Genomic DNA, 24,464 nt, shown 5'->3' with positions numbered 1-24,464 from the left:
ATGAATAGTTCATCAATATACCTGCATTTCCAAATCATCTTAATCTAGAACTTCAGTTTGCCTTAATGAAGTGTGTTGGAGCCATTTCTGTTGCTCTTTTTTTTTTCTATTTTGGCGCAAGTAATAATTCTGATTCTGTATTTGTCACAGTTTTATAATTACATAATTGTCACAATTAATCGTAGTTTTCAGTCATGTGTCTGTCACAGAGATTTCGAGGTGAAGACCACCACAGAAGCGTAATACAGACCTGTCAAGTGTCCATTTCTTTCAAGCTAGTTTTCAGGTTTTGTTTTCAAAGCCAAAGAAGAAAATCAAAGATATGTGAACGAACGGTTCAATCACTAAAAACCAGGAGACATTCTAAAATGCTTAATGTAGAAAACATTTAACACGTATTAAAGGGCTAATTCACCCAAAAATTACTCATCCTCATGTTGTTCAAAACCCATGAGACCTTCGTTCATCTTCAGAACACAAATTAAGACAGGTCTGATATATTTTTTATATATAGGCAAGCAGACAAGTCCAGAACATGAATGCATCTTAATGCATTAAACCCTATTAAGCATTTTCTATGTAATGGTTTTCTATGGGAAAACATGCAATTTTGCATGTCGCGTTCATATTCTGGAAGAATCTGTTCAATTATATATAGAATGCATCGTCAGTAAGGTTTGTAGTGAACTTGGTCTTTTACTAACACTGACTTCACTACATTAGTTGAAGCGGTCAGTGGAGGAGAGTGTTGTTTCGCCCTCCAACCCGACGCTGCTATAAGGGTGTGATGTCACATGAAAACAATGCATTGCATTTCTGTCACAGGTTATTGTTTATGAATTATTTTGGTATTAAATAGAATGTTAATGTACTCTGTGTGTTTCAATAGAGACGAATTTGGACACACCCTTCTTTGTAGCCCGACTTCCTGTTATTAGATGGCAACCTGTAAAGCAAGACTTTTATTTGGATGTTGCTGAGCACAGAAACACACACATACGATGATTAATCTCCCTTTCCATTAGTTTCCTATCTAATTTGATAAAATCACTGCTATAACACTATATTTGCAAACAGCACTTGATTTGTTTATAAGTATTATTATGGATTTTGGATGCTTATTTTGCCTAGAAGTGATGGATTAAATGTAAAATGCCTAAATAATGGATTTCATTATTACAAACGTGCACTTTATCACAGGATGATGGACTGAAGTGGTGTGGATTATGGTGATGTTTTTATCAGCTATCTGCTTTAATTCTGACGGCACCCATTCACTTGAAGAGGATTCAGTGGTGAGCAAGTGATGCAATGCTACACTTCTCCAAAGCTGATGAAGAAACAAACTCGTCCTAACTATGGATGGCTTGATGGTGAGCACATTTTTTGCCAATTTTCATTTTTGGGTGAACTATTCCTTTAAATGCGATATCAGCATCAAATAATTCCTTCAGTCTGATTACACCACAGCGAGTACTTGTGCTCTGAACTTATTTAAGAGCATCATAATGTTGCTATTTAAAGATATTCTGCTGTTGCATATGCATTAGTGTGAAATCTCCGAGGCGGTGTCTGGGCACGCAGGGAAACGAGACGCTGTGTGTTGTCTGGGAACGCATCACGGTATCGCACGCAAACATACTGTGCATAGCAGCTGACTTGGTCTCTTCAATAGACTCGTATTTGTCTGTGAGTTGAGCTTTCGTGATGCGATGCTCGGTCAGCTCCTGATCCAGCCGCTGCTGCAGAGTCTTCAGCTTGTAGTTCAGGTCGATCTCCAGACTGTTCTTCTCCTAAAACCCAAGAGCACATCGAAACACTGGTTATACAACAGAAAATAACTTTACACAAAAACAGTCAATCTTAATAGGAGATAATTATACACTAATTTATTACACTATTTTAAACACTATACCAGTTTCATTGTTCTATATTTATAAATTATAGATATACCTTTGAAACATTGAGATATGTTAAATCCTCACAGTTCTGCCCAGATTTCCATTCAATGTGCCAAACTGTAAACGACTAGCTCATTTACTAAAATGCTAGAATGCACAAACTGATACGCATTTTTTTTTTATTGCTTTAACTTTCATACACTGTCAGAACAAATCTGAAAAAATATATATTTATATACTTTTACAAGGACCTTGTACCTTATCTACGCTAAATTGCTAATGTAATTTAGTGTCATGCAAACTGATGCAAAAGTCAAAAAGCTAAATTCTTAATGGTCCACAATAGACTGCAATTACGTAAAATCTACAAAAATATATGCACATTTTTTATATAACAATACAAGTAGTACCTTCTCAAGAATGTTACATCTGTCCTGCATCTGTTTCCTCTCCAGCTCCACTTTAGAGAGACTGTGCTTCAAGTTTTTATTGTCCTCCTGTAGACCCGTGATGTGAGCTTAAGAAAGGAGACAAGAACAGACTTACATTACACTGCATGATCACAATATTTGCAAAGGAGAATGTTTGGAAATTTTATATATATATATATTTCTGACAACTTTGCAGATTTGCAGTTTTAAGATAAAAGTTTTGTTTGTTACGTTATTTGAAACTGAGCTCAGCTGCATCCTGTCTCTCTGGATCATTTTGAGATGTTTCTACACTTTGTTTGGAGCAGATTTGTGGTGAATGATTTGGAAATGCACATACCCGTTTATGTAAAGTCTATACAGTTAAAAAGACACAAAGTAAAAAAACTAGGCAAATCAAGCATGCATGGCTCAGAAACAGCACTGTATCGATCTAAGGTTTCAGATCTGAAGAAGACTACTGAAGAAAAAAGAGAGAGTCCCGACAGTCACATGGAAGCTTCTCCTCAAATCAGGGCAAGCCTTCTCGTACCTTGCAGCTCTCTGATCTCCTCTGAGCCCTGGCTGCAGCTCCGTCTCTCCGTGTCCAGCGTGTTCTGCAGCTGGAGCAGCTCTTTCTCCAGCTGCTGTTTGACGTTTTCTGCGGCACGGCTCTTTTCCTGCAGCTCGCGATTCACGCTCTCCAGCTGGTTCATGGACTTCCCCATCTCTGAGTGGCTCTTCCTCAAGCGCACCACCGTGTCAGACTCGGCCCGCAGAAGATCGTTGGCTTCCCTCAGCTGTGGGGACAAGGTTGTGTGAGATGGGGTTTCTTAATTATCGTGTGACGCAATATTTCCAGAGAGCCACAGTATTTGAGTTTATGGGAATCTCAAGAATGGCTTCCAAACAATAGCACAAGTCACATTTAAAGGTATTTTCATTTGGTTAATGTGTCGTGTGAAACATACTAATTATATAGATAGATAGATATGTCAATAATATATTACACAATATAATAATATAATATTAGTGTGAGTACTTATATATTGCATATATCAAATATACATTATATCCTGGTCTAATTCCTGAAGTGTTCTTGATAAGCTTACTTGGTTCTGCAAGTGGGCGACCTTTTCATTGTTTTGACTCATTTTCCTCGAGTCTTCCAGCTGCTCCTTCAAAGTAGACACTGGAAAAAAGGAAAAATGTTTTTTGTTTTTTTAATGAAAGATTTAATATGGGGGATGATTCATCTTGCCTTAAACCATGTGACATTTCCCATTTTCCTCAGTACAGTCAGATCGATAATATTGTCTGTGCTTGCAAAGATAATATTTCTGTTCTGATGGTTACTCTAAGCAAAGTTTCATAATCTGCTTTCTAGAGTATATACTGGAATGAGACACTGAATCCTCACCCTCATTCTCCAGATTTCTTCGTTTTTCAGCCTCCTGCTCCGCCTTTCTCTGATATTCGGTTGTTCGGTGCTGGATCATGATCTTGTCTTTCTCCAGTAAAGACATGTTAGTCTCCATACTCTTCCTTAGGTTACTCTGAATCACATCAGGACAACAGAATAACAAGAAACCGGGAATTAACATACTAAAAACAACTCAAGTTTTAACAGATATTTAACTTTAATTACTGTATCTATTAGAGCCTTGTAAACAAAATAAATACCTTCTGTAATTATCTACATTCATGCTTTAGAGATGAAATGACTTCACTCACCTCCTCGTCTAACTCTTTCATTATCTTGTCTAGCTTTGTATTGGATACCCTGAGGGGGAAACAAATCAAAATACAGATTTCAAAAGGCCTGATTTTATAGTGAGACATTTTTACTTTAGGTTTGGATATAAGGATGAGGAGCTTAAATGAGAAAAAGTGAATGGGTTATTGATGATAGATGGATTTACAGTAGATATGGATGGCTGAATGAAGAGTTTGATTTGAGATGAATGATGGATGGATTTTCGAATACACTGTTGTATTGTGGCAGGATGGATGAAGGGTTTGGTTTCGGTTGATGGATGAATGGATGAGGTGTTTGATTGGTTTAGAATTGGTTTGGATAAGGTGTTTGGTCATGGATTGATAGATATATGTATGATATATGGATGAGGTGTTCGACTGGTTTGAATAGGTTGTTTGGTGATGGATTGATGGACAGAGAAGTTGTTTGATTGGTTTTTGGATGGATGGATGGATGAGGTGTTTGATTAGTTTTGGATGGGTGGACGGATGAGGTGTTTGGTTGGTTTTGGATGGACAGAAAAGGGGTTTGATTGGATTTGGATGGGCGGACGAGGTGTTTGATTGGATTTGGATGGGCGGACGAGGTGTTTGATTGGTTTTGGATGGACGGACGAGGTGTTTGATTGGTTTTGGATGGACGGATGAGGTGTTTGATTGGATTTGGATGGGCGGACGAGGTGTTTGATTGGTTTTGGATGGACGGACGAGGTGTTTGATTGGTTTTGGATGGACGGATGAGGTGTTTGATTGGTTTTGGATGGACGGATGAGGTGTTTGATTGGATTTGGATGGACGGATGAGGTGTTTGATTGGTTTTGAAAGGGCGGATGAGGTGTTTGATTGGTTTTGAAAGGGCGGATGAGGTGTTTGGTTGGTTTTGGATGAACGGACGAGGTGTTTGATTGGTTTTGGATGGACGGATGAGGTGTTTGATTGGATTTGGATGGGCGGACGAGGTGTTTGATTGGATTTGGATGGGCGGACGAGGTGTTTGATTGGTTTTGGATGGACGGACGAGGTGTTTGATTGGTTTTGGATGGACGGATGAGGTGTTTGATTGGTTTTGGATGGACGGATGAGGTGTTTGATTGGATTTGGATGGACGGATGAGGTGTTTGATTGGTTTTGAAAGGGCGGATGAGGTGTTTGGTTGGTTTTGGATGAACGGATGAGGTGTTTGATTGGTTTTGGGTGAACGGATGAGGTGTTTGATTGGTTTTGGGTGAACGGATGAGGTGTTTGATTGGTTTTGGATGGACGGATGAGGTGTTTGGTGTTTGGTTTTGGATAGGGTGTTTGGGGATGACTGAAGGAAGGATGTATGGATAGATAAGTTTTTGATTGGTTTTGGATGGATGGATGAGATATTTGGTTTGGATAGGGTGTAAGATGATGGACAGAGTGATGTATGGATAAATAGTTTGATTGGTTTGGGTAGGGTGTAAGATGATGGACAGAGTGACGTATGGATAAATAGTTTGATTGGTTTGGGTAGGGTGTTTGGTGAAGTACTGGTGGATGGACGAGGTGTTTGAATGGTTCTGGATGAATGGATGAGGTGTTTGTGTTAGATCTCAATGGTTGAGGTGCTTGACTGGTTTTGAAGGACAGATGGATGGTTAGATAAGGTGTTTGGGCAGATGTGCAAATAGAAAAATAAACACCTGCATTTCTGCTCCATCTCATCTCTCAGCTGCCTCTCACTTTGAAGTTGTTCTTCTAGTTGATAAATTCTCTTCTGAAGATTCTCCAACTGAGAGATCAGAGAAACACAATTGGTTATCCTTGTAGTTTAAAAAACAGACTCACTATAATCATGCTATGAAAACTATATATTTTAATGTCTTTGTTCTGAGCTTCTTACATGACTCTTATCTTCCTTTGTCGAGCTGCGTTTGTCGCTTGTCTCTATAGCTTGTTCCCGATGGAACCTGACAGAGAGTCAATAATTGATAAATTTAACAAACATTTGGCTCTTAGCACCAACTGCCTGTTCTAAATCTCAATACTCACTGGTAGTAGGTAAAGCCCACGAATGGAAGCTGGTTGCCTACAAATGCTTTAGGAATGGGGAATGTCTCCTCCTCCCCTCGATCCTCCTCAATCTCGTCAAAGTTGCTTGTGTCTACGTCACTGCTTAACTCCGGCACCACTGGGGCAGCCGCTACATACGACAATACAGTAATGCATTTTAATGAGAATGAACAAATACTGCTACAAGCATAAAAATGTGCAGGCAGGTACAATTTCAGTTGTTGTTGGTATATTGGTGTCTAGAATTTCATAATTAAGCTGCCGCATTTGAGGTTCAGAAGCTCAGCTCACTCTCTCTGATGTTCTCCCATGCCCACTGGTCATTCTTGAAAAAACTATGTCGCTTGATTTCATCGACTCCATTGCGTCCTAACCGCACCTCCCTAGAGAGAGGAGATGAGATTAGTACAATGTATTTTGAGTAAACAAGCTTTTGTTCACTTCTTGATATGCAACAGAACAGTGATGCAACCATCTACTCCTGACACAGATCCAGGGTGAGTGTTAACTCATAGAACTTATCATATAATCATCTAATGTTTATGACATGAAAGCACTGATCTTAATTGGAATCTTTATGCTTGACCTATCCCAAATCATGGCTTTGTAGCTCTTAATATTCCTTCTTAAGTTGAGTTAAAAAGCAGAAATTATTAATGAAATGAAGGTGTTATTTCCACAAGGCAATGAAACTGAACAACCGAGAGGAACTATAAGTATTAAAAATCAGAAGTGCTCACAATAAGCCTAATTGTTGGGAAGATCCGGGGTATTGTTCATGTCTGCAGCACAAACGTGAGGGTGAGACTACACCCTGGTGTTTAACCCTTTCGAGTCGATTAACGCATATATGCGTTTTGAGTCATTTTCACCTGATAACCCTGAAAAGAACTTAAATTACACTCTCAGTTTTAATCGTACAGATAAGAGCAATACATCTATCGAATCTGTAAAGGGTCTAGTTTGTTTTGGATACAGACATAATAACAAAAAACCTTTGTGCACTTATAAAATAAAGATAACAAACAAGGTGCGCTGTCTACAGTCTTTATCTCCGCTGATCGTCATGTACAAACATTTCATTAAAATGAACTGTAACTCCGTGAATACTCAACGAAGAGACATGAGAGAGATATCTATAGAAAGCCTGGAATGTCTACTTTTAAACTAAACAAGTTCTGCCGAAAACAAATATTCTGAGATAAAGTAATCCATATGAAAACAACGCAATGTCTGTTTTTCATATCTCCGCTCATTATATCTAATGTGACCACGCCCCCGCGCTTAACGCGCTATTCAGATTCAAACTGAAGCGCGCGCTTGAATACGCCCACACAGAAGAAAAAGCAGCGAGACTGTTCAAGTTTTTATTTTATTTTACTGTTTGCTTCGCGATGAGAGGAATAAGACATAATTCACCCCAAAAAGATGTGATGTGGTTGAGGATTTGAGAAATGGATTTCCTCAGAAAAAAGAATGAAGCGCTTTATTCAACAGGGATCATAAACATGAGTAAGTCTCTTTTTTATTTATTTGTACTAGTTTTCACATAACGTGTAAACATTTTACTAGTTAGACTTTTTCCAAATACTTTTTCCAAACTATAATTCCTGACTAAATGTATAATCAAGTGAAACATTATGAAGTTTCAATAACAATATACAATACTATACCATTCAAAAGCTTGATGTAAATAATATAAATCTGACAAATAGAGATAACTCTAACAAATGTAAAAACAATGCAGTTCTTTCGATTTATTCCCCCTAAAAAAACCTGAAAAATATTATCAGCTCTTTTCAACATTAATAATAATAATAATAATGATAATAAATGGGGTTTATTTGGTAGAAAATAAGATTGTTAAAAGGATTTCTGAAGGATTGTGTGACTAGAGAAAGGATGCCAAAAAATTTGCCCTCAGAGTGGCACAGTTGAATGAGAGGCTCATTATGCAGCTCATTATGCAGGCCTTTGTCTTCTCAGGTGTAAATCACAATGATATTCATGATAGTTGACGCCTACTCGCATATGACTTTTACCAACAAAAAGTGTTTTAGAAAATTTAAATCAATATATTGTTTTCTGTGAGTGAGTAAACAAGATGATTTTCACATCATTCAGATTGAAAAATTCTAGGCTACAAGCTCCAGTTCTCAACTTTTCCGGCAACCAATTTTATGTATGTGTTTTATTGCCTTATTCAAGTGATTTAACATTTTTAGTTTTTCACTAACCATGCATAACATTTTTTTTTCTCAAAAATACAATCATGTACATGCATGCATTTCACATATTATTATAGCCCAGTTTGTGCTGATTACAGTGATATTAGACTTTACCCATTTAGATATTTATAAGAAACTGAAAAAAGCACAAATGTCAGGGCATGACAAAACTTCTCAAGGCCCCAAAAATACCCTTAGACTCCAGAGGGTTAATACTTCAGGTAAGGCATTTATTTAAATCCCTAACCTCTAGTAAAAGCAACAGCAGTCAAAACTATAAACTGGTCATTCAGCAATTTTTTTCAGTGGTTGATATATTAATCTTCTGCAGTTTAAATAAATTTTTGGTATGCAAACCTGTCAGTGAGGAAAGCACAGATGAGGCTTTTTGCATCCTTTGAGATGTTGCTGTCATCAGGGAAGGTCAAGGCATTCTTGTGATTCATGATCTTGCTGTAGGTGCCCACCAGAGAGTCGGCGTAAAACGGCGTGTCACCTGAGGATGCATTAAATAACACAGATCCTTATTCTCCTGAATGCCTTCTCTATTCCTAGCTTTGTGATCTCACATCTGTTGGGAAAACTCCCATTAATGTCTTTGCCTTTATGCAGTTTAGTTTCTGAGAATTTAAACTGGAGCCAAAATGCACACTGGTTCTTTAAAAATCACATAGCCAAAAAATGTGGTGATTTACTGGTAATCTTGTGACTGTTTGTAAGAAGGAACAGAAAGATGCAGAACAGAAATGCTCTGGTTGCATTGATGCTGAAACTCACCAACGAGCATCTCATACAGGAAGACCCCCACAGACCACCAGTCACACTCTCGGCCATAGTATCCGTCTCCTCCCTGCGACTTCAGTACCTCGGGAGAAATATAGTCGGGTGTTCCTACTGCCGTGTCACATCGTACCATGCCATCCTGAGAGCGGGAAAAACAAAAGAATAGAGTCTAAAGCAGAACTGAAAGAACATTACATTTGACGGTTTGTTGGCTTTAACAGTTCAAGTGTTTCTCATATTTGCAGCTAAAAATAGTGAACTGTAAAATTGATTTAAAAGCATGTGTGCAAAAAAAGTAAAAAATCCAGATGTCCTTCATCATCAGCCAGAGAGGTGTTCTATAGTGAAGGCGCGTATGACAGCTAGCGGAAGCTAGAGATTAAGGTTTATAAAGTTTTAATATAGATATTTTAGCATCGATTTGCTTCAGGAGGCCTTTATTCAACCCCAGAAACCATGTAGGACACGTTTTATTATGGATGGATGCGCTTTATTGGAATTCTTTTGGACTATTGAAAAATAACAGTCATTTACTGCTATTATAAAGCTTGGAAGAGCCAGGATATATTTCATGTAACTCCGATTGGATTCATCTAAAAGAAGAAAGTCAGAAACACCCATGATGGCTTGTTGAGGGCGAGTCAATTATGGGCTTATTTACATTTTTGAGTGAACTAACCCTTTAAATCAAACTTCCAACATGTTACAAGTGTGTTGGATCTTTTTTGGATCAATTTATGATTACAATGCAGTGGTTGCCTCTTATTTCAAATGGCTATGAAAAAGCAAGATTGGTGGATCAGTGAAGAATATGCAATGTTATTTTACATGTGATTATTCAATACCTGAACACCCACAAACACAAAATGTGATTAAAATATAAATTGCACAATTATTATAGTTATCTCAAATAACTGTGATGAAATCAAATGACCACAATCAGATGATTAATTGGAGTTTTCAGAAAGGTTTCAAATCGCTTACCGTGAGTATTATTCCCATTATTAAGTTACAGGTGTGGTTTTTGTTTTTGAACGAGAATCATTTTAAGCGTTTTGTGCCAGGCTTTTTTCCATAAATCATAGTGTGATTGTAAATTTAATACGAGTCAAGTTCAAATTAGATTTTGGCTTTTAGAACAGAATCTTGAGACCTCTTGAGACCAACTAAAATGTGACCACATATGAAAATGTGTAGTTTTGTACCTTGTTCACTTTCATGCAGGTCCCAAAGTCTGCCAGCTTCAAGTGGCCTGCCTTGTCCACCAACATGTTGTCAGGCTTTACATCCCTGAGACAAATGTCAAGCAAAAACACACATACACATAAACAAATGTCCCACACCAGCAGAAACGATGAAAGGCTTGTTGAATGTATGACTGAGACCTGTGTATGAAGCCCATGGAGTGGATGCAGTCCAGTGCCAGCACAACCTCAGCAGTGTAGAAACGAGCCCACTTCTCAGGAACATCATAGTTGCTCATCAGGTTGACCAGGTCTCCGCCTGGCATATACTCCATCACCATGTAGAGGTAGCGGTCGTCCTGGAACGCATAAAACAGCTGGACGACGACAAAAAAAAAAAAAAAAAAAAAAAATTACATCATTCTCAAGAATACAGCAAAATGTTTCAAGAAAACATATATATAAAAACAACAAACTAAACACATGATAAATGGCCATCAGAACAATAGGGTGTTTTTAGTTTATAAATGTGGTTTTATATAAATGAAAACTAGACATTCACAGCCATTCAAGATAAATCACAGAGCTGATTATAAATAATGATCATAACAGGATAAAAGTTTATCTAGACCAAGAATGCTGTTTTCCCAAATATCACCATATGAGCATGTTCGCAAATGTGATATTTTTATCCAACATTTCAATAAACAAGGAGTTAATTTTGAGTGAATTACATATAAGTATCAATAGCGTTTGGTTTTTGTGTTCACCGATGAAAATCGATCCAAACAAACCCGATGTGAACATCCGTGCCAAACTCAAGTGTTTGGTTCCTGAACAGTTCCTGAACAGTTATCGAGAAAAAAAAAAAAAATTGTCAATGTGGACATACATGACCAACAGTGTTTGGAATAACGGCGTTTAAAAGAACCGCGTTAGGTAACGACGTTATTTTTTTAGTAACGCGGTAATCTAACTAATTACTTTTCCCGTCGTTACAACGCTGTTAACGTTACTGAACGTTAAATGCGGTGCACTAATATGCATTGATTTAATAAACTATGCAATCCGAACGCACCCCTGGCTCACACAGCGAGTGAGCAGGTGGGTTAATGACGAGATGAGCGGTTGTGATTGGCTAAGGCAGAGTCATGTGATTCATGGTAGCCAATCAGAGCCAGTGTTTTTACACACATGCCGGCACACGTGGCTGCGCCAGCGGCGCCAAACACACACACACACACACGCACGAGCACACACGCACACGCACACACACACGCAACAGCTACACAGAGATTCACAGCAGAGATGGCGAGTCAGGAGCAATCTGATGAAAAGTTAGCATTTTCAAGGTGGAGATATAAGCACTACTTCAAATTCATTGTGGTCAAAGGCAAGAACGTGCATGTAATGTGTACATGTAATGTGTGACACGCATCTACAAAGCTAGTGGCCAAAAACACTTTTCTAACATAGATAATACTTGAAGTGCAGGATAAAACTGTACCTGTCTGTTCTACTCATTTCAACTGACTTGAGAAAACTGAAGAAAAAAAAAAAAAGAAAAAAAGTACAAATTCTCTGACATGTAGCAACTTTTTTTTTTTTTTTTTTACAGTAACGCAAATAGTTACTTTCCCTGGTAACAAGTTACTTTTATTATAGAGTAATTCAGTTACTAACTCAATTACTTTTTGGAACAAGTAGTGAGTAACTATAACTAAAATTCCATCCTCAAGTCAGAACAGTCTGAAGGTCTGACCCGTGTTTGTAGCTTTAAAGCTCTAGCAGGAGATGATTCATACCTGTACTACCCAGTTACTGTTGGCAAAGGCCATAATATCCCTCTCTTCCCAGAAGAAAGCAGAGTCCGACCTCTTGATCATCTCAAACTTGCTGAGCAGCTTCATGGCGTAGACTTTCCGTGTGTCTTTGTGCCTCACCTACCGAACACAGAGAGAGGAACATGAACAGGGCTCGTTATTTACTTTACCGTCACTAAACTATGACATTCAAATAAAGTAAACAGTACAGAATATAACACTCGGATAACTACGACTCTATTCACACTAAGAAAGACAAGCGCAGAAACTGAATAGAGATGATGATTCTTTCTAAAGAAATATGAAGAGAACAAAGCAGCATTATTTCTCCAAATCTGCACACTTTTAGACTAAAAGCCCTAAATGTCAAGTGAAGCCCTGTGATCACGAATAATCCTGAGCATGCATCTCGCTGCTCTATGTGAAATTTGCACTCCTGATAGAAATGAGCAAATAAATGATAAATAGTGGACAAATATCAAAGCTAGAGTCATTGATACACAATGATTCACCGTTTGTCAATATTAAATAAAAATGTCTTGGTAATAGTGTTCCTTCTCAAGACACTCTATACGTGGTGAACAGTGTCACGTTGTTTTAGCAACAATTTATTATGGTGCTATTTAAACATTGCATTAGTTCAGTGGTTCCCAACCTTTTTCAACTCGCGGCCCACACAACCAAACACATATGTTTGCGCGGCCCACTTCAAAAAAATTAACTGACCCCGCTATTGTTGGGTTAATAACTTAGTACTCAGAAGCTAGATTTTAAAGTGTATTTATTGAATAAACATGGACAAAAAAAAAAAAAAAAACTATCGCGATTTTTTTGATCAATTTTGCAATTGTGACACACACCGATATGCTTTTACAGTCATAAATGCATTCAGGATTAATTTTAAACATATTTCCAAAAGAAAACCAATCAGAGCTTTATCAAAAAGTTGTAACATCTCTAGAACAGACATAAGTCAAAATTATCACTATAGTGAAGATGTAAAAAAAATGTATAGACTTGTGGCAAAAAAAAAAAAAAATCCTGTATACGGGGACTTTTTTTTCTTTTTTGCCATACATTCTTCATAGAGCTCATTAATTGTAGCGGTGCCTCAGGTGTTTGCAGTGTGTATACAGTATGTGTATGCACTCAGCAGTGAGAGTGCATAAATATAACGCGAAAGCACATTAAAATAATGCACGAGTGCGAATCTCTCTGTTCGCAGCAGATTTCCTTTGCTCTGTCACATAACCAGTCGTGCTTGCTCAGATACACGCTGCTTTTCGAGGAGAGAGTGTGCACACTTAAAACGTGTCTCCTCTCACTTAAACTGCATCCTGTTCACTAACAAATTCACTCTATGCTCATGTGTTGGACATGAATTATTTTCGCACATTTTTATTTCTAGCCTTTTACCGCAGTGAGAACGCTCTGATCCGTCAACATTGGCTCAGAAAAAAGGCGCATCACAGACAGTGTGTGAACCTGGAGTTAGGCATATGCCCAGTCTCTGTTCTCGCGCTAGGCGCAATGCATTCTGATTGGATCAGATAACATACTACGGGAGGTCAGGGCCACGGAAAACTGTGCTATAAAGCGATTTAGAAATCGCGCACGCTCAAATCGTGATTTTAGGACGTTTCCTTTTAATCGCACAGCCCTAGAATGGACTGCAAATGAACAGAAAATAATTGGCGGCCCACCTGCAATACCACCGCGGCCCACTAGGGGGCCGCGGCCCACAGGTTGAAAACCACTGCATTAGTTAAAAGCAGTATGTCGGATCAAATGATATAACATCTCGTAGGGGTGTGACGAGATCTCGCGAGAACACAACGATATCCTTGTGCACACCTTTCAGATATATTTGCATTACACTGGCTTTTTAACATTTTCAAATCAGGCAAGTGGCCGAATGATAAATGGGAAAAATGACGCAGTGTAGTCTTTATCCAGTCATAAAACAGAATTCAGCGTTTAACGAGGAATGTCACGGAATTGGTCAAATTTTTAAAGAATTAATCAAAGTCATCACACTGAAATCAAATCATGATATAAACTAGTATCTGTAAGTATTAGGCCACAAAAGTTGATTTAAATATGAATACTGCATGCTCTGCCTGTCCAGGTTAATGAACAGCCCAGACAAGCGGTTTCAAAATTAATCATTTCAAAATAAAAGTCCGATTTGAAGACCATTGACTATTACTACTAAAATGAAACATCAAAGGAATAAATCACACAAAAGATTTCTTAAATTGGTTTTAATTTTAATAGTAAATCCCCTTTTGCCGAAAAGTCTTGTTTGCTTAATTTTCTATATTTAAAAGTTAAATGATTAAATTAATGTTTTATACCTTCATTTGATAACAGAAAAATGTAAATACACACCACAGAATTTCTGAGGGGGGAAAAATTAAAGAGGCAAAAAATGAATAAATGAAGGTGTTTTATGCGTTCAAATAATTAGACATACTAAAACACAGAATTTGGTAACAATAAAAAATCTAAATAATATGGTGAGAAAAAATTAAACATTTCATAAGGCCTTAAATTACATTTTTGTTCAACTTTTAATACATTTATGTGAAAATGTTTAAGTTTCATGGTTTTAATTAATAAGACATGCTTTTTAATGAATACAATTTTATTTAACTATTTAAAATGAGTCGAGAAAAATTAAACTGAAAAAAAAAAGAACGGAATACAGAACATTTAAAGCATAAAATTGATTAAAATAGAGGTTTAATTTCATAAAGAGCAAGTTGATTTCAAAATGTACTTTGCATTTTGTGTTTCTGAGTTAAATAAAAGACTATTTTCCATATATATTTTATCATTGAGGATTTATCGTCTCATCTCGTCTCACGGGATAAGTGTCTCATTACACCCCTACCATCTAGCACTAATATAGTATGTTTAAAAAAAAAAAAGGTCCGTTCACATAGCACATTGGAATGGAAAAACATGTTCTATTTTTCATTGTTTTTCTATGTAAATGTTCTAGATGGATGTGTCACATCACATTTTTGCAGCCTCTTACTCATGAGTGCCATGTTTTTTAGACGCCGCACCAAGGTAAACGAATTTAAACTTTTACACGCAGCGTTGCTCATCAATGTCAGTTCCAAAACAGTGGACCAATCAGAAGACACCGGAGGCGGGGCAAGCAATGCAAGCTTTTGTTGACAGTATCTAGTTGACAAACCAAACAAACCGCAACTAGAGACAACAGAACCAGTTATAATCTGTGATTCGTTCTACACTGGAAGCGGCACGGATCGACACAACAAATCTCTGACAATTCAAAGACTATTTTTGAGTGTCTTATAATATAATCTCTATGGTTCTGTTGATGGAGTAATCCTGTGTTTGCAAATATCAGTGGGCGGGGCTAAAGAGGCAGTGATGTAGCAGCAGGCGTTGATCTTCTCCAGCGGAGGCGGGGCTTAGCCACACTATTACATCATAAACTGGCACATTCCCAAACGAGTCGTTTTCTGAGCATGGACTCAATAAAAGCAGTTTTTATACTAACAAGAAAGTTTAGATTTTTTAAACTTACAGGACACTTTTATAGTACATTGACCTGTTATATGTTAAAAGATCAAGTGAAATTTGATTTGATTTTGAATCATAGTTAACAGTTTTTTTTATAGTGAAATTGGCCCCCACACTAAAGTGTGACCAAAAAAAAAAAAAAAAGTGGAAGTAACAGCAGCACAAATAATAACAATACTCCATACACTTACCAGCTGTACTTCTCCAAATGCACCTCGTCCTATGACCTTTACCACTTCATAGTCCTCTGCTTTCATACGAAGCTCCCGGATTTTACTGATTGTGTCCTTATCTAGAAACAAAAACACATACGCACAATATCAGACAAACATCTGCGTATTGTTAAGAATCCATTGGGCAGCAGAATATGGTTGAAGATTGAAGATTTGCCATTTTGAGACTCACACCTGTAACTGAATGCAGGTGTCAATCTCAAAAACATAGCCTTCGATAACCTCGCTGCAGGAGGCACTCGTTTAGGTGAATCTGTGCACGACTGAGGGCCCTAAAGGCTTTATCTGACATCCATCTCTGCTTCCCGAGGGAACCGATAACATTCAGACAGATTTGGTGTTCGCGGAGCAACTGGGATTCTTTTCTTGGATGAAGTGGAGTGGCTTCCAAGTTCAACAGTTTTAAAAATACAGCAGAGAAACAATATGATTTGGATCATATTTATTCAGTAAAGAGAAGCAGCAACTGAAGTGAATCTATGTTATGAAAAGGGGTAGAAGAAATCTCGCAGTATTTTCAGAGACATTAGAGAAATGATTTATGATTTTTGTCATTTTGGACAGTTAGCAAAAATTTTGAGGGAAGAAAACAGTTGCATTTCATGTCATGGGGAACTAAAGTAGTGTCAAGAGAAAGTCAGTCATCTCAATCTTTAGCACTTTGGTGATAAATAACTTGATTTTTAAGCATTTGCTATGAAATAGCAATCGGAGAAGCAATCATTTATTTAAGAACAAAAAGAGATTTGATTTTTAGATGCATCACCATTCTTTTGTAATGATTCGTTTTGTTTAAAATATGAGAGTTAATAGTTGCACACTTGCAGGTGTGTGTGGATGTGCGTGACTGCATGCATGCTATTAAATGCATTTGCAGAATTATTGTAAACAGTTGGTTATGGCTTGTAAACAGAGGGGACAAAACATCTGAAATGTCAAAACAAATCTATGCATGTGAAAGAAGACTTGACCTGCTGCTGAATATGAACAAAAAATATTGCTTGCTTTTATTTCTGGAAAACTTTCAGATCCCAAAAGCAACATTTTTATTGCTTGTAAAGTGTTTTTTGTTCTAGTGACTTTTAATTGCAAATTTCTTGACTATATACACTACAGTATACACTTTTATACCATTTATTTACATAAAAAAACATTTTTAAAGTATTTTTCAAATGAAAAATTTATAAATTAAAACAATAATTGTTTAAATTTGCAATTTGCAAAATACTTGAAAAACCTTTAAACCTTTTATAAAAGTAAAAATTATAATAAAGTAAATAAAAAGTGTTCAATAATATCTTAACATCATCTTTACTATTGAAGTTTCTTAAATTGCATAGATTTGAAAAAAATCTATGGAAACAATTTGTTTCACAAAAATCAGACATAAGAAAAAATTAAGTGACATTCTCTTTAACAAAAAAAAACAAAAACCTTTGCATTAAAATATTTGTGTCATTCATATTATGTAGCTAAATGATTATATTGCTCAGCCCTAGTTCCAAAGCACTGACAAGAATGAGACATTTAATTTTAACAGGTAGGCCTGTTTTGGGCTATGTTTAGACTGCAAAGCTTAATGCATGGATTCAATCTTTCAAACAAAAGATAATATAACAATATAATAATCACAAATGACTTGTGGTGCATTCTTCTGAAGCCATCTAATATCTCTCTGTTAGGAATAGATATACCCCGACAAATACACTATAATGGCCCCAATGTAAAATTACGACTTTAAAATGTCCATGTCCTTCACATCTGTGTATTGACGGCAAAGGTTTCTATTTAAAAGCAATGCAGTTCCAAGTTCATTTATATGTGACGCTTGAACAGACTTCCATTTTTCCATGCTTTTGGAGTAAAAAATTAAAATGCTATTTCTTATGGTCTCCCGTTTATCTCTATAGAAGTTCACCCTTGGATTGAAACCTGGAAATGCCTTTTGTTGAGTGAAAGTTTTCTGACTGTGAGTACTGACACAAAACCAACCTCCCTTCACAGCAAAGCAGCTTGAAACTCTTTATCGGGCAATTCTGAGTGATTCCAGACAAAATACTTACATCTATTTAAGAAGTTATCGATGCTTTTGTTTTTCCTCAGGGCTGGAAAATCAAGGTCATACACCAGAGCATCCAGACTGTCCTGGAAATAAGAAAAAACACAAATATTACTGGAGTGAAATGTGTATTTTGTTGGTTCTGACCAGTAGTTGTGCTACACATATTCATTAGTCATCACTTTTGCAAACTAGGAAAGAAATAGTTCTGCATAATCAGCAAGAAGTGTTCAATTTTACTGAAACGAACCGCACTGAAATGAATGAATTTGTCAAGTCCTCTGTTAAAATCCAGTGTTAGTGGATCTTTCATTCTGTTGACATACTAAATTTAGAGATTAGTTTTTGACATGCATGGAATATGCTGTATATTGTAAACATGTTAAAAACTAGTCTCTAAATTTGTCATGTTCAAAATAAACACTAAAAAATATTAAATAAATCTAAAAAAAAAATCTATCTACAAGTCAGTGCACCTATGCATCAACTAAAAATTGTTATTGGTTGAAAAAAGCCATTTGCACAATCATCAACTGACTGTTAATGGAAAAACACAACAACGTGTAGAAGATCATTTTATGTTGCAGCCTAATGCTAAAATGCTTTGAATTATTATTTTATGCATCCATCTACACTTTAAACCTCATACCGGCAGAGCAAAAGCAGATTTGTAATCGATTGTGAATGCAAATGTATTAAAAAGAACAAACTGAAACGTGCGTGCATCACTGTTTTACCAAAGCACAAAAGTGTGCAGATGTGCTCTTTTCAGCTGGCGACAACAAGAGGAGAAAACATCAAACACTTTAAAAGACAGACACACAGATCAAATGAAAGAGTTCATTCATGTAGGTTTCATTGTGTTTCCCATACATTGATTTATTTGTGGCGGTCCGCCACAATATCAAAACTGACAAATTTTCCAAAAGGCTTTGACTTCATTGAATAAACATGAGCAATGCACGAGTCAAAGTCGAAACCCAGTGCGGGTGTTTTTATATCACTGTACTTCTGAAGGAAACTGACAGTCTCCAGAAAATGATGGATGTTATTTTCATTTGAGCTTGCTTGAAATGCTTGAGCAGTGTTTATGAGCGCAGGCTCAGTGGTTATCTGTAGAGGTCGACCGATATTGGATTTTGCCGATACCGATAGCTAGGTTGGACCACGTTGGCCCATGCAGATTAATTAACCGATAGTTTTTAAAATGGATACTGAAAAAACTAAAAAAACTAAAATAGTGCTTTATTTACAATAGTAGTAGTAGTAGTAGTAGTAGTAGTAGTAGTAATAGTAATATTAATATAAAATAACAAAAAAAGTAATAGTAATAGTTGAAATTACCACACTCTAATAGGGCCCTATGAAATTCCTAAATTCCATTTTATTTCCAAATTCCGTTATTAAATTTTTCTGGATTCTGTTTTTTTTTTTTTATTATTATTAAAATCATGAAACTTACAAAAGTTTCTCACCAAGGCTTAAAACAATTTTTTTTTTTCTTAAAGAAGCTTAATGATTTTTTCCCCTCAGAAATTCTTTGAGTATTTACATTTTTTATTGTTAACAAATCAAGGCAATTACTGAAAATTAAGCAAAACTTTTTTTTTTGGTAAACAAAGGAGATTTACTATTAAAATAAAAACATGGAAGAAATGTTGTGTGATTCTTCATTAAAAAAATAATGTTTGTTTAATTTTAGTAGTAGTAGTATGCTATGTACGTTCTACTGATCAATAGACTTAAAAACCGGCCTTTTATTTTAATGGTTTTCTGTACATGTGATATGATGCTTTTGCTCGAATCAAACGGTCAGATCACCATGAGCGTCACACGCGATAAACTTTTATGAATGGATTCCACGATTCCGTCTATGTTTTCTGCATCGCGGAAATCATTGGGCCCTACAGGAGACATCTGCCTGCTGTTCACCCGACGTCTTAAAACCAAAGTATCTCCATATAATGGAGCCAGTTGTCCTTTTTTTTTTTGGCTAGTTCTGTAGCCTCCAGTCTGGTTGAGGACGACGCGATGTTCAATGAGAGGGAAGGGGGAACAAAATCAAGGAGGCGGGGGCAAGCACAACAAAGAAAAGAGAAAGAAGTAAAGTGGTGGAATCAGAATTAAATATAAACAATATTATCGATATATACAATATGTCAAAATCCATATCGTGTTTAAAAAATATCTCGATACATTTTAAATATCGAGATATCGCCCACCCCTACTAAGCCATACGACGATTTTGGTTTTATTTCAGTTAATCCTTGATTAATCTCTTTTCCAGTTCTTCAACGACAGCCATAGCTTATAATCTTCTCTTATTAGCAGCTGTCATTAAAATGGTGAAATGAACAATTCAGTGCTTCATTATGCTTCATATGTAATCTTTTTGATCGGTAATGTATCACAATGTGATGGCGCAAAGTGATTATTTTTCTTTTCACTAGGTGTTTTACAGGTATAGTAACTGTTAAAAGCAATTGTTTTCCCAACTTTCCAAACTCTGTAAGAACTCTGAGGTAATAACAAACGTCTCTATTCAGTAATGTATGTTTGCATAACATCCTGCCACAGTCGCATTCCGCAGCAGGACTGTACACGTCAGAGAGCTATTTTGAGAATGTGGCCAAACAAGCTCCCGACAAACTGGAGGAAAAAACAGCCAAGAGCAGTCAGAAAGTGAAGAGGGCCTTATTTCTAATTAACACCCTTGAGCAGCGATTAAAACATTGCTTAAAGTCTGAAAAAACTAAAAGAAAAAACACTGAATACAGCAGACCTTTAAATAGAATATCAGATTAAAAGCATGAACAGTTTCTAAAAACCGGCCCAAATCCAAGGACATAATATTGAGAGTGAAGTAATAATGAGCATTTAGCACATAGTCTCGGCCTCAGACGTCACGCCCACAGACCACTGGCTAAACGTCTGATGCACATGGGACACAAAAGTGGAAACACTTCAAGAGTGTTGAAGTCGTCATTGGATTGGTTGAATTTGACAGGATTTCCGCGAGACGTTTGTGTTGCGTTCTTCAATGTTCTGCCTGGAAACAAATATAGCGTGGCCTCAAACCCCTTCACGAAAGAAGAAAGGCGCCGAGTTCACAACGGTGACGACGAGTGCTTATCAGGATCAACTAAACGCTGTATTTTCAAAAGTAGGTGAAATATTTAAAATTTGCGGCATAGAATCTTTAAAGTACGGCCAAGAGTTTTACAGAGTGTCTGTTATTGTGGCGACATTTCCACACCTCGAAACGTGATGATGAACAAAACAAACTGTGATTGGTTGTTTAACATGTCAGTCAAACTACCTTAAGGGGCGGGACTTGGCCAATGAAAGCTGCCATAGATTCCGGACCTACAGTCTGAAGCTAAGCGAAACTATTGAGCACATGAATCCTTGAGCTGAAGAAATCTGTCCAAAACAGTTTTCCCGTTTGCGTCACACTTTCATGCATCCTGCTTTATAACGAAAAAATGTAGACAGAATGTGAATAAGACATTCATTATTCAGTGTAGCGTTTGATAACACCCTTATTCCTCGGCTGGGGTCGAGTAGAGCCCTTTGAAGCTGCATTGAAACTCCAATTTGGACCTTCAACATTTTGATGCCCGTTGGAAGTCCATTATATGGAGAAAAATCCTGGAATGTTTTCCTCAAAAACCTTAATTTCTTGCTGACTGAAGACAGACACGAGGGTGAGTAAATGATCAGGAAGTTTGTATTCTGGAAGTGAACTAATTGTTTAAAGGGAAAGTCCACCCAAACATGTCAATTCTGTCATAATTAAGTCACCCTCAGGCTCCAAACGCAGTTCTTTGTTCTGCAGAACACAAAAGAAGATATTCTGAAGAATGGTGGTAACCAAACAGTTCCAGTTCCAACTGTCTTCCGGTGTATGGACAAAAAATACATTGGATGAAAATGGGAACCAAAACAGTTTTCTTACCAACATTATTCTAAAATATATTCTCTGATTTTCCACAGAAGAATGACATGAGGATGAGTAAATTATATAATTTCAATTTCTAGGTGGACTATCCATTTAAATACCACCCTTCCATTACCAAAAAATAAATAAATAAAATAAACAGCAACAGAAAATGTAACATGCCTAATCTGATGGAGCTCTGATAAAAACACAGACTAGGAACTGTTCTCATGCATTATCATTTACATGATGATGATGATGATGATATTTCCTCTCAAACATATATCTGATTCTCTCAGAGCATGAAAAAAATGTTGATTGTTCAATCTCTTAGTTTAATCTGGACCATGGCAAAGCATCAGTTCACCTAAGAAGCACAATTAAAGCAAACATGAAAACAAAATTGGCTATTCTTTTTTTATGGGATATTGGGGTGTTATTAAATGATTTGTCCATGCACATTATTTATATATTTATTTTAAAGTTCCTGGATGATGTTATTTGAGTGTGTGGGACTCTCTGTAAATGTGTGAATTCATATAGAGCTGGACTTAAACTGACTGGAACTACTAGTGCATTAAAGAGTTTCAGCACATTGCTCATCTTTCAGCAAAATCAGAATCATAATCATGAAGTCAGAGATCTAATTCCAGTATATCAGAGATAGTAACAATCTGACAGGTGCAGTATTATAGGTGATGAAGACCTTCTTAGTTTTCCCTTTTGATTTCTTTTACTTTTGTATTCTGGAGTGATTTTTAGTGTGCCGTGCCAGAACTACAGCTCTCCCGACAGTGAACACAGCTTCACTCTACACACAAACAAATGCTCTGCAGATCACCGTAGTGCAGACACTGTGTGACGCCATTTACACAGCCAGTGTTTATTTAACCTGTTCCCATTAGTTTATGTTTAGACACATGTGAGAATGCACTTCCTTCACACACAGCTTACCGAGAGAGAGAGAGAGAGAGAGAGAGAGAGAGAAAGAGAGAGAGAGAGAGAGAGAGAGAGCAATGAATCAAACTCAAATCAAATCAAACTTGAAATGAACTAATGCAACACATCTTTTCTCAACCTAACTGCATTATTACCAATCAACTTTAAATGGTAGAATAAATAATTTAATAAAAAAAGTAGGTTAATCATTTTATCTTGGGATTACATTAATCATTTTTGTTGAGTTAATTAACTGACCAGTGGATCTGTAGTTCCAGGCTTCGCACAAAGTGTGTTATTAAAGTATTGTTTATAAAAGTCTGTGGTGTTTATTAAAATGTATGTCCCAAGCACACTCCCATGAACACCTGAAATGATATATTGCAGAAATCTTATTATTGTTTATATTGAATTTATTTAAAGGGGTCATATGAGGCAATATAAAGTTTTTCTCTTTGTAGTGTTACAGGCTGTTCTGCAAAGATAAGATCCCTAAAGTTGTAAAGACTAAAGACTCAAACCCAAAGCCGTGACATACATTATCAAAATGTGTTCAAAATCTTACTCTCAAAACACCTACTCTCAACCATGTGTAGCTACATGGTGTGCAAAAATTACATTTTGATAACACTATATGTAATATCATAATATTTCAAAAGTTAATTTGCCCATATAGCTAGGTAATCTTTAAGAGTGAGGTTTAACTAATTTGGCTTGAGCCCTGTGCTATTGTGTGCTTATTAGTGCTCAGGGGGGCCGATATAAAGCCAATATTATTATTATTATTATTATTTTGTTTTTATTATTATTAATATTTAAGAAATTTGAAATAATTTGACAATGGGTTAAAAAATATGTAAAATAAACATACTTATAATTTAGATTACAGTATTTTTCACAAATAAATATTTAATAAAAAAAAATTTTAAAAGGAAGTAAACACTGCAACCAACATGGCACTCGGTATTCTGGGAAGTTTGTGTGCATTGGGAATCATATTTTTCAAATAAAACAAGGATAACCCTTATTTTTACACGCAGCACAGAGTGAAAATGACATGAATATGACAGTGGGCGAACGCATAAAGCACAGAATAATTTGAAATCACAAGTTTAAAGTTAAAAGGATTCAATTCACATGCACTGACCATCACACAGAGAACACGAGATCATGCTGGATACACAATTCACAAGATCTCACAGCTGGAGTCGACTAAGTTTGCAACGTTGTGAAATTAAATGTTCATTAGTCATTCAAAGATTTGTTTTAATTCTATAAATGTGTATTTTCATATTGCTAATGACAAACGAGAAAGTATTATGTTTGCCTTTCTGTTACTAATAATATAAAAGCAATCGTTAGAATACTTTCTGTATACATTAAATCCTTTGTTAAACTGTTCTATCTGATTATTAAACAGATCTTCTATTCATATTAGACAGAACTCTTAACAATGACAGTAAACAAGAGAAAGATTGTGAGCACAAAATAAAAGTCATTCCTCAAACACATCGGCCAAGCAGAAAAACATATCGGCCGATGCCGATATTTGAATAATGCCAAATATCGGCCGATATATCGGTTGACCACTAGCGCTTATGCCAGTGT

At 36.5% G+C, this 24,464-nt stretch overlaps 1 protein-coding gene across 3 annotated transcripts in view; it reads right to left on the bottom strand.

The window, feature by feature from the left end:
• LOC113039947 (rho-associated protein kinase 1-like) overlaps positions 1–24,464 on the bottom strand; it is a 58,328-nt gene that overhangs the window by 16,031 nt on the left and 17,833 nt on the right. For all 3 annotated transcript variants that reach the window (XM_026198126.1, XM_026198135.1, XM_026198144.1), the window contains 17 exons: positions 17,982–18,063; positions 15,877–15,977; positions 12,107–12,244; positions 10,503–10,678; positions 10,323–10,407; positions 9,112–9,256; positions 8,692–8,830; positions 6,398–6,489; positions 6,086–6,236; positions 5,937–6,003; positions 5,737–5,825; positions 4,046–4,094; positions 3,732–3,867; positions 3,424–3,503; positions 2,865–3,111; positions 2,312–2,418; positions 1,643–1,793 (listed from right to left, as the gene is read on the bottom strand). In XM_026198126.1, the coding sequence (XP_026053911.1) occupies positions 1,643–1,793; positions 2,312–2,418; positions 2,865–3,111; positions 3,424–3,503; positions 3,732–3,867; positions 4,046–4,094; positions 5,737–5,825; positions 5,937–6,003; positions 6,086–6,236; positions 6,398–6,489; positions 8,692–8,830; positions 9,112–9,256; positions 10,323–10,407; positions 10,503–10,678; positions 12,107–12,244; positions 15,877–15,977; positions 17,982–18,063 (2,035 nt within the window). The remainder of the gene's footprint in view (positions 1–1,642; positions 1,794–2,311; positions 2,419–2,864; positions 3,112–3,423; positions 3,504–3,731; positions 3,868–4,045; positions 4,095–5,736; positions 5,826–5,936; positions 6,004–6,085; positions 6,237–6,397; positions 6,490–8,691; positions 8,831–9,111; positions 9,257–10,322; positions 10,408–10,502; positions 10,679–12,106; positions 12,245–15,876; positions 15,978–17,981; positions 18,064–24,464) is intronic.

This window comes from Carassius auratus, chromosome 2 (genome assembly GCF_003368295.1).
Source record: "Carassius auratus strain Wakin chromosome 2, ASM336829v1, whole genome shotgun sequence".
Taxonomy (NCBI): domain Eukaryota; kingdom Metazoa; phylum Chordata; class Actinopteri; order Cypriniformes; family Cyprinidae; genus Carassius; species Carassius auratus.
This window is presented reverse-complemented; position numbering and strand designations above follow the sequence as displayed.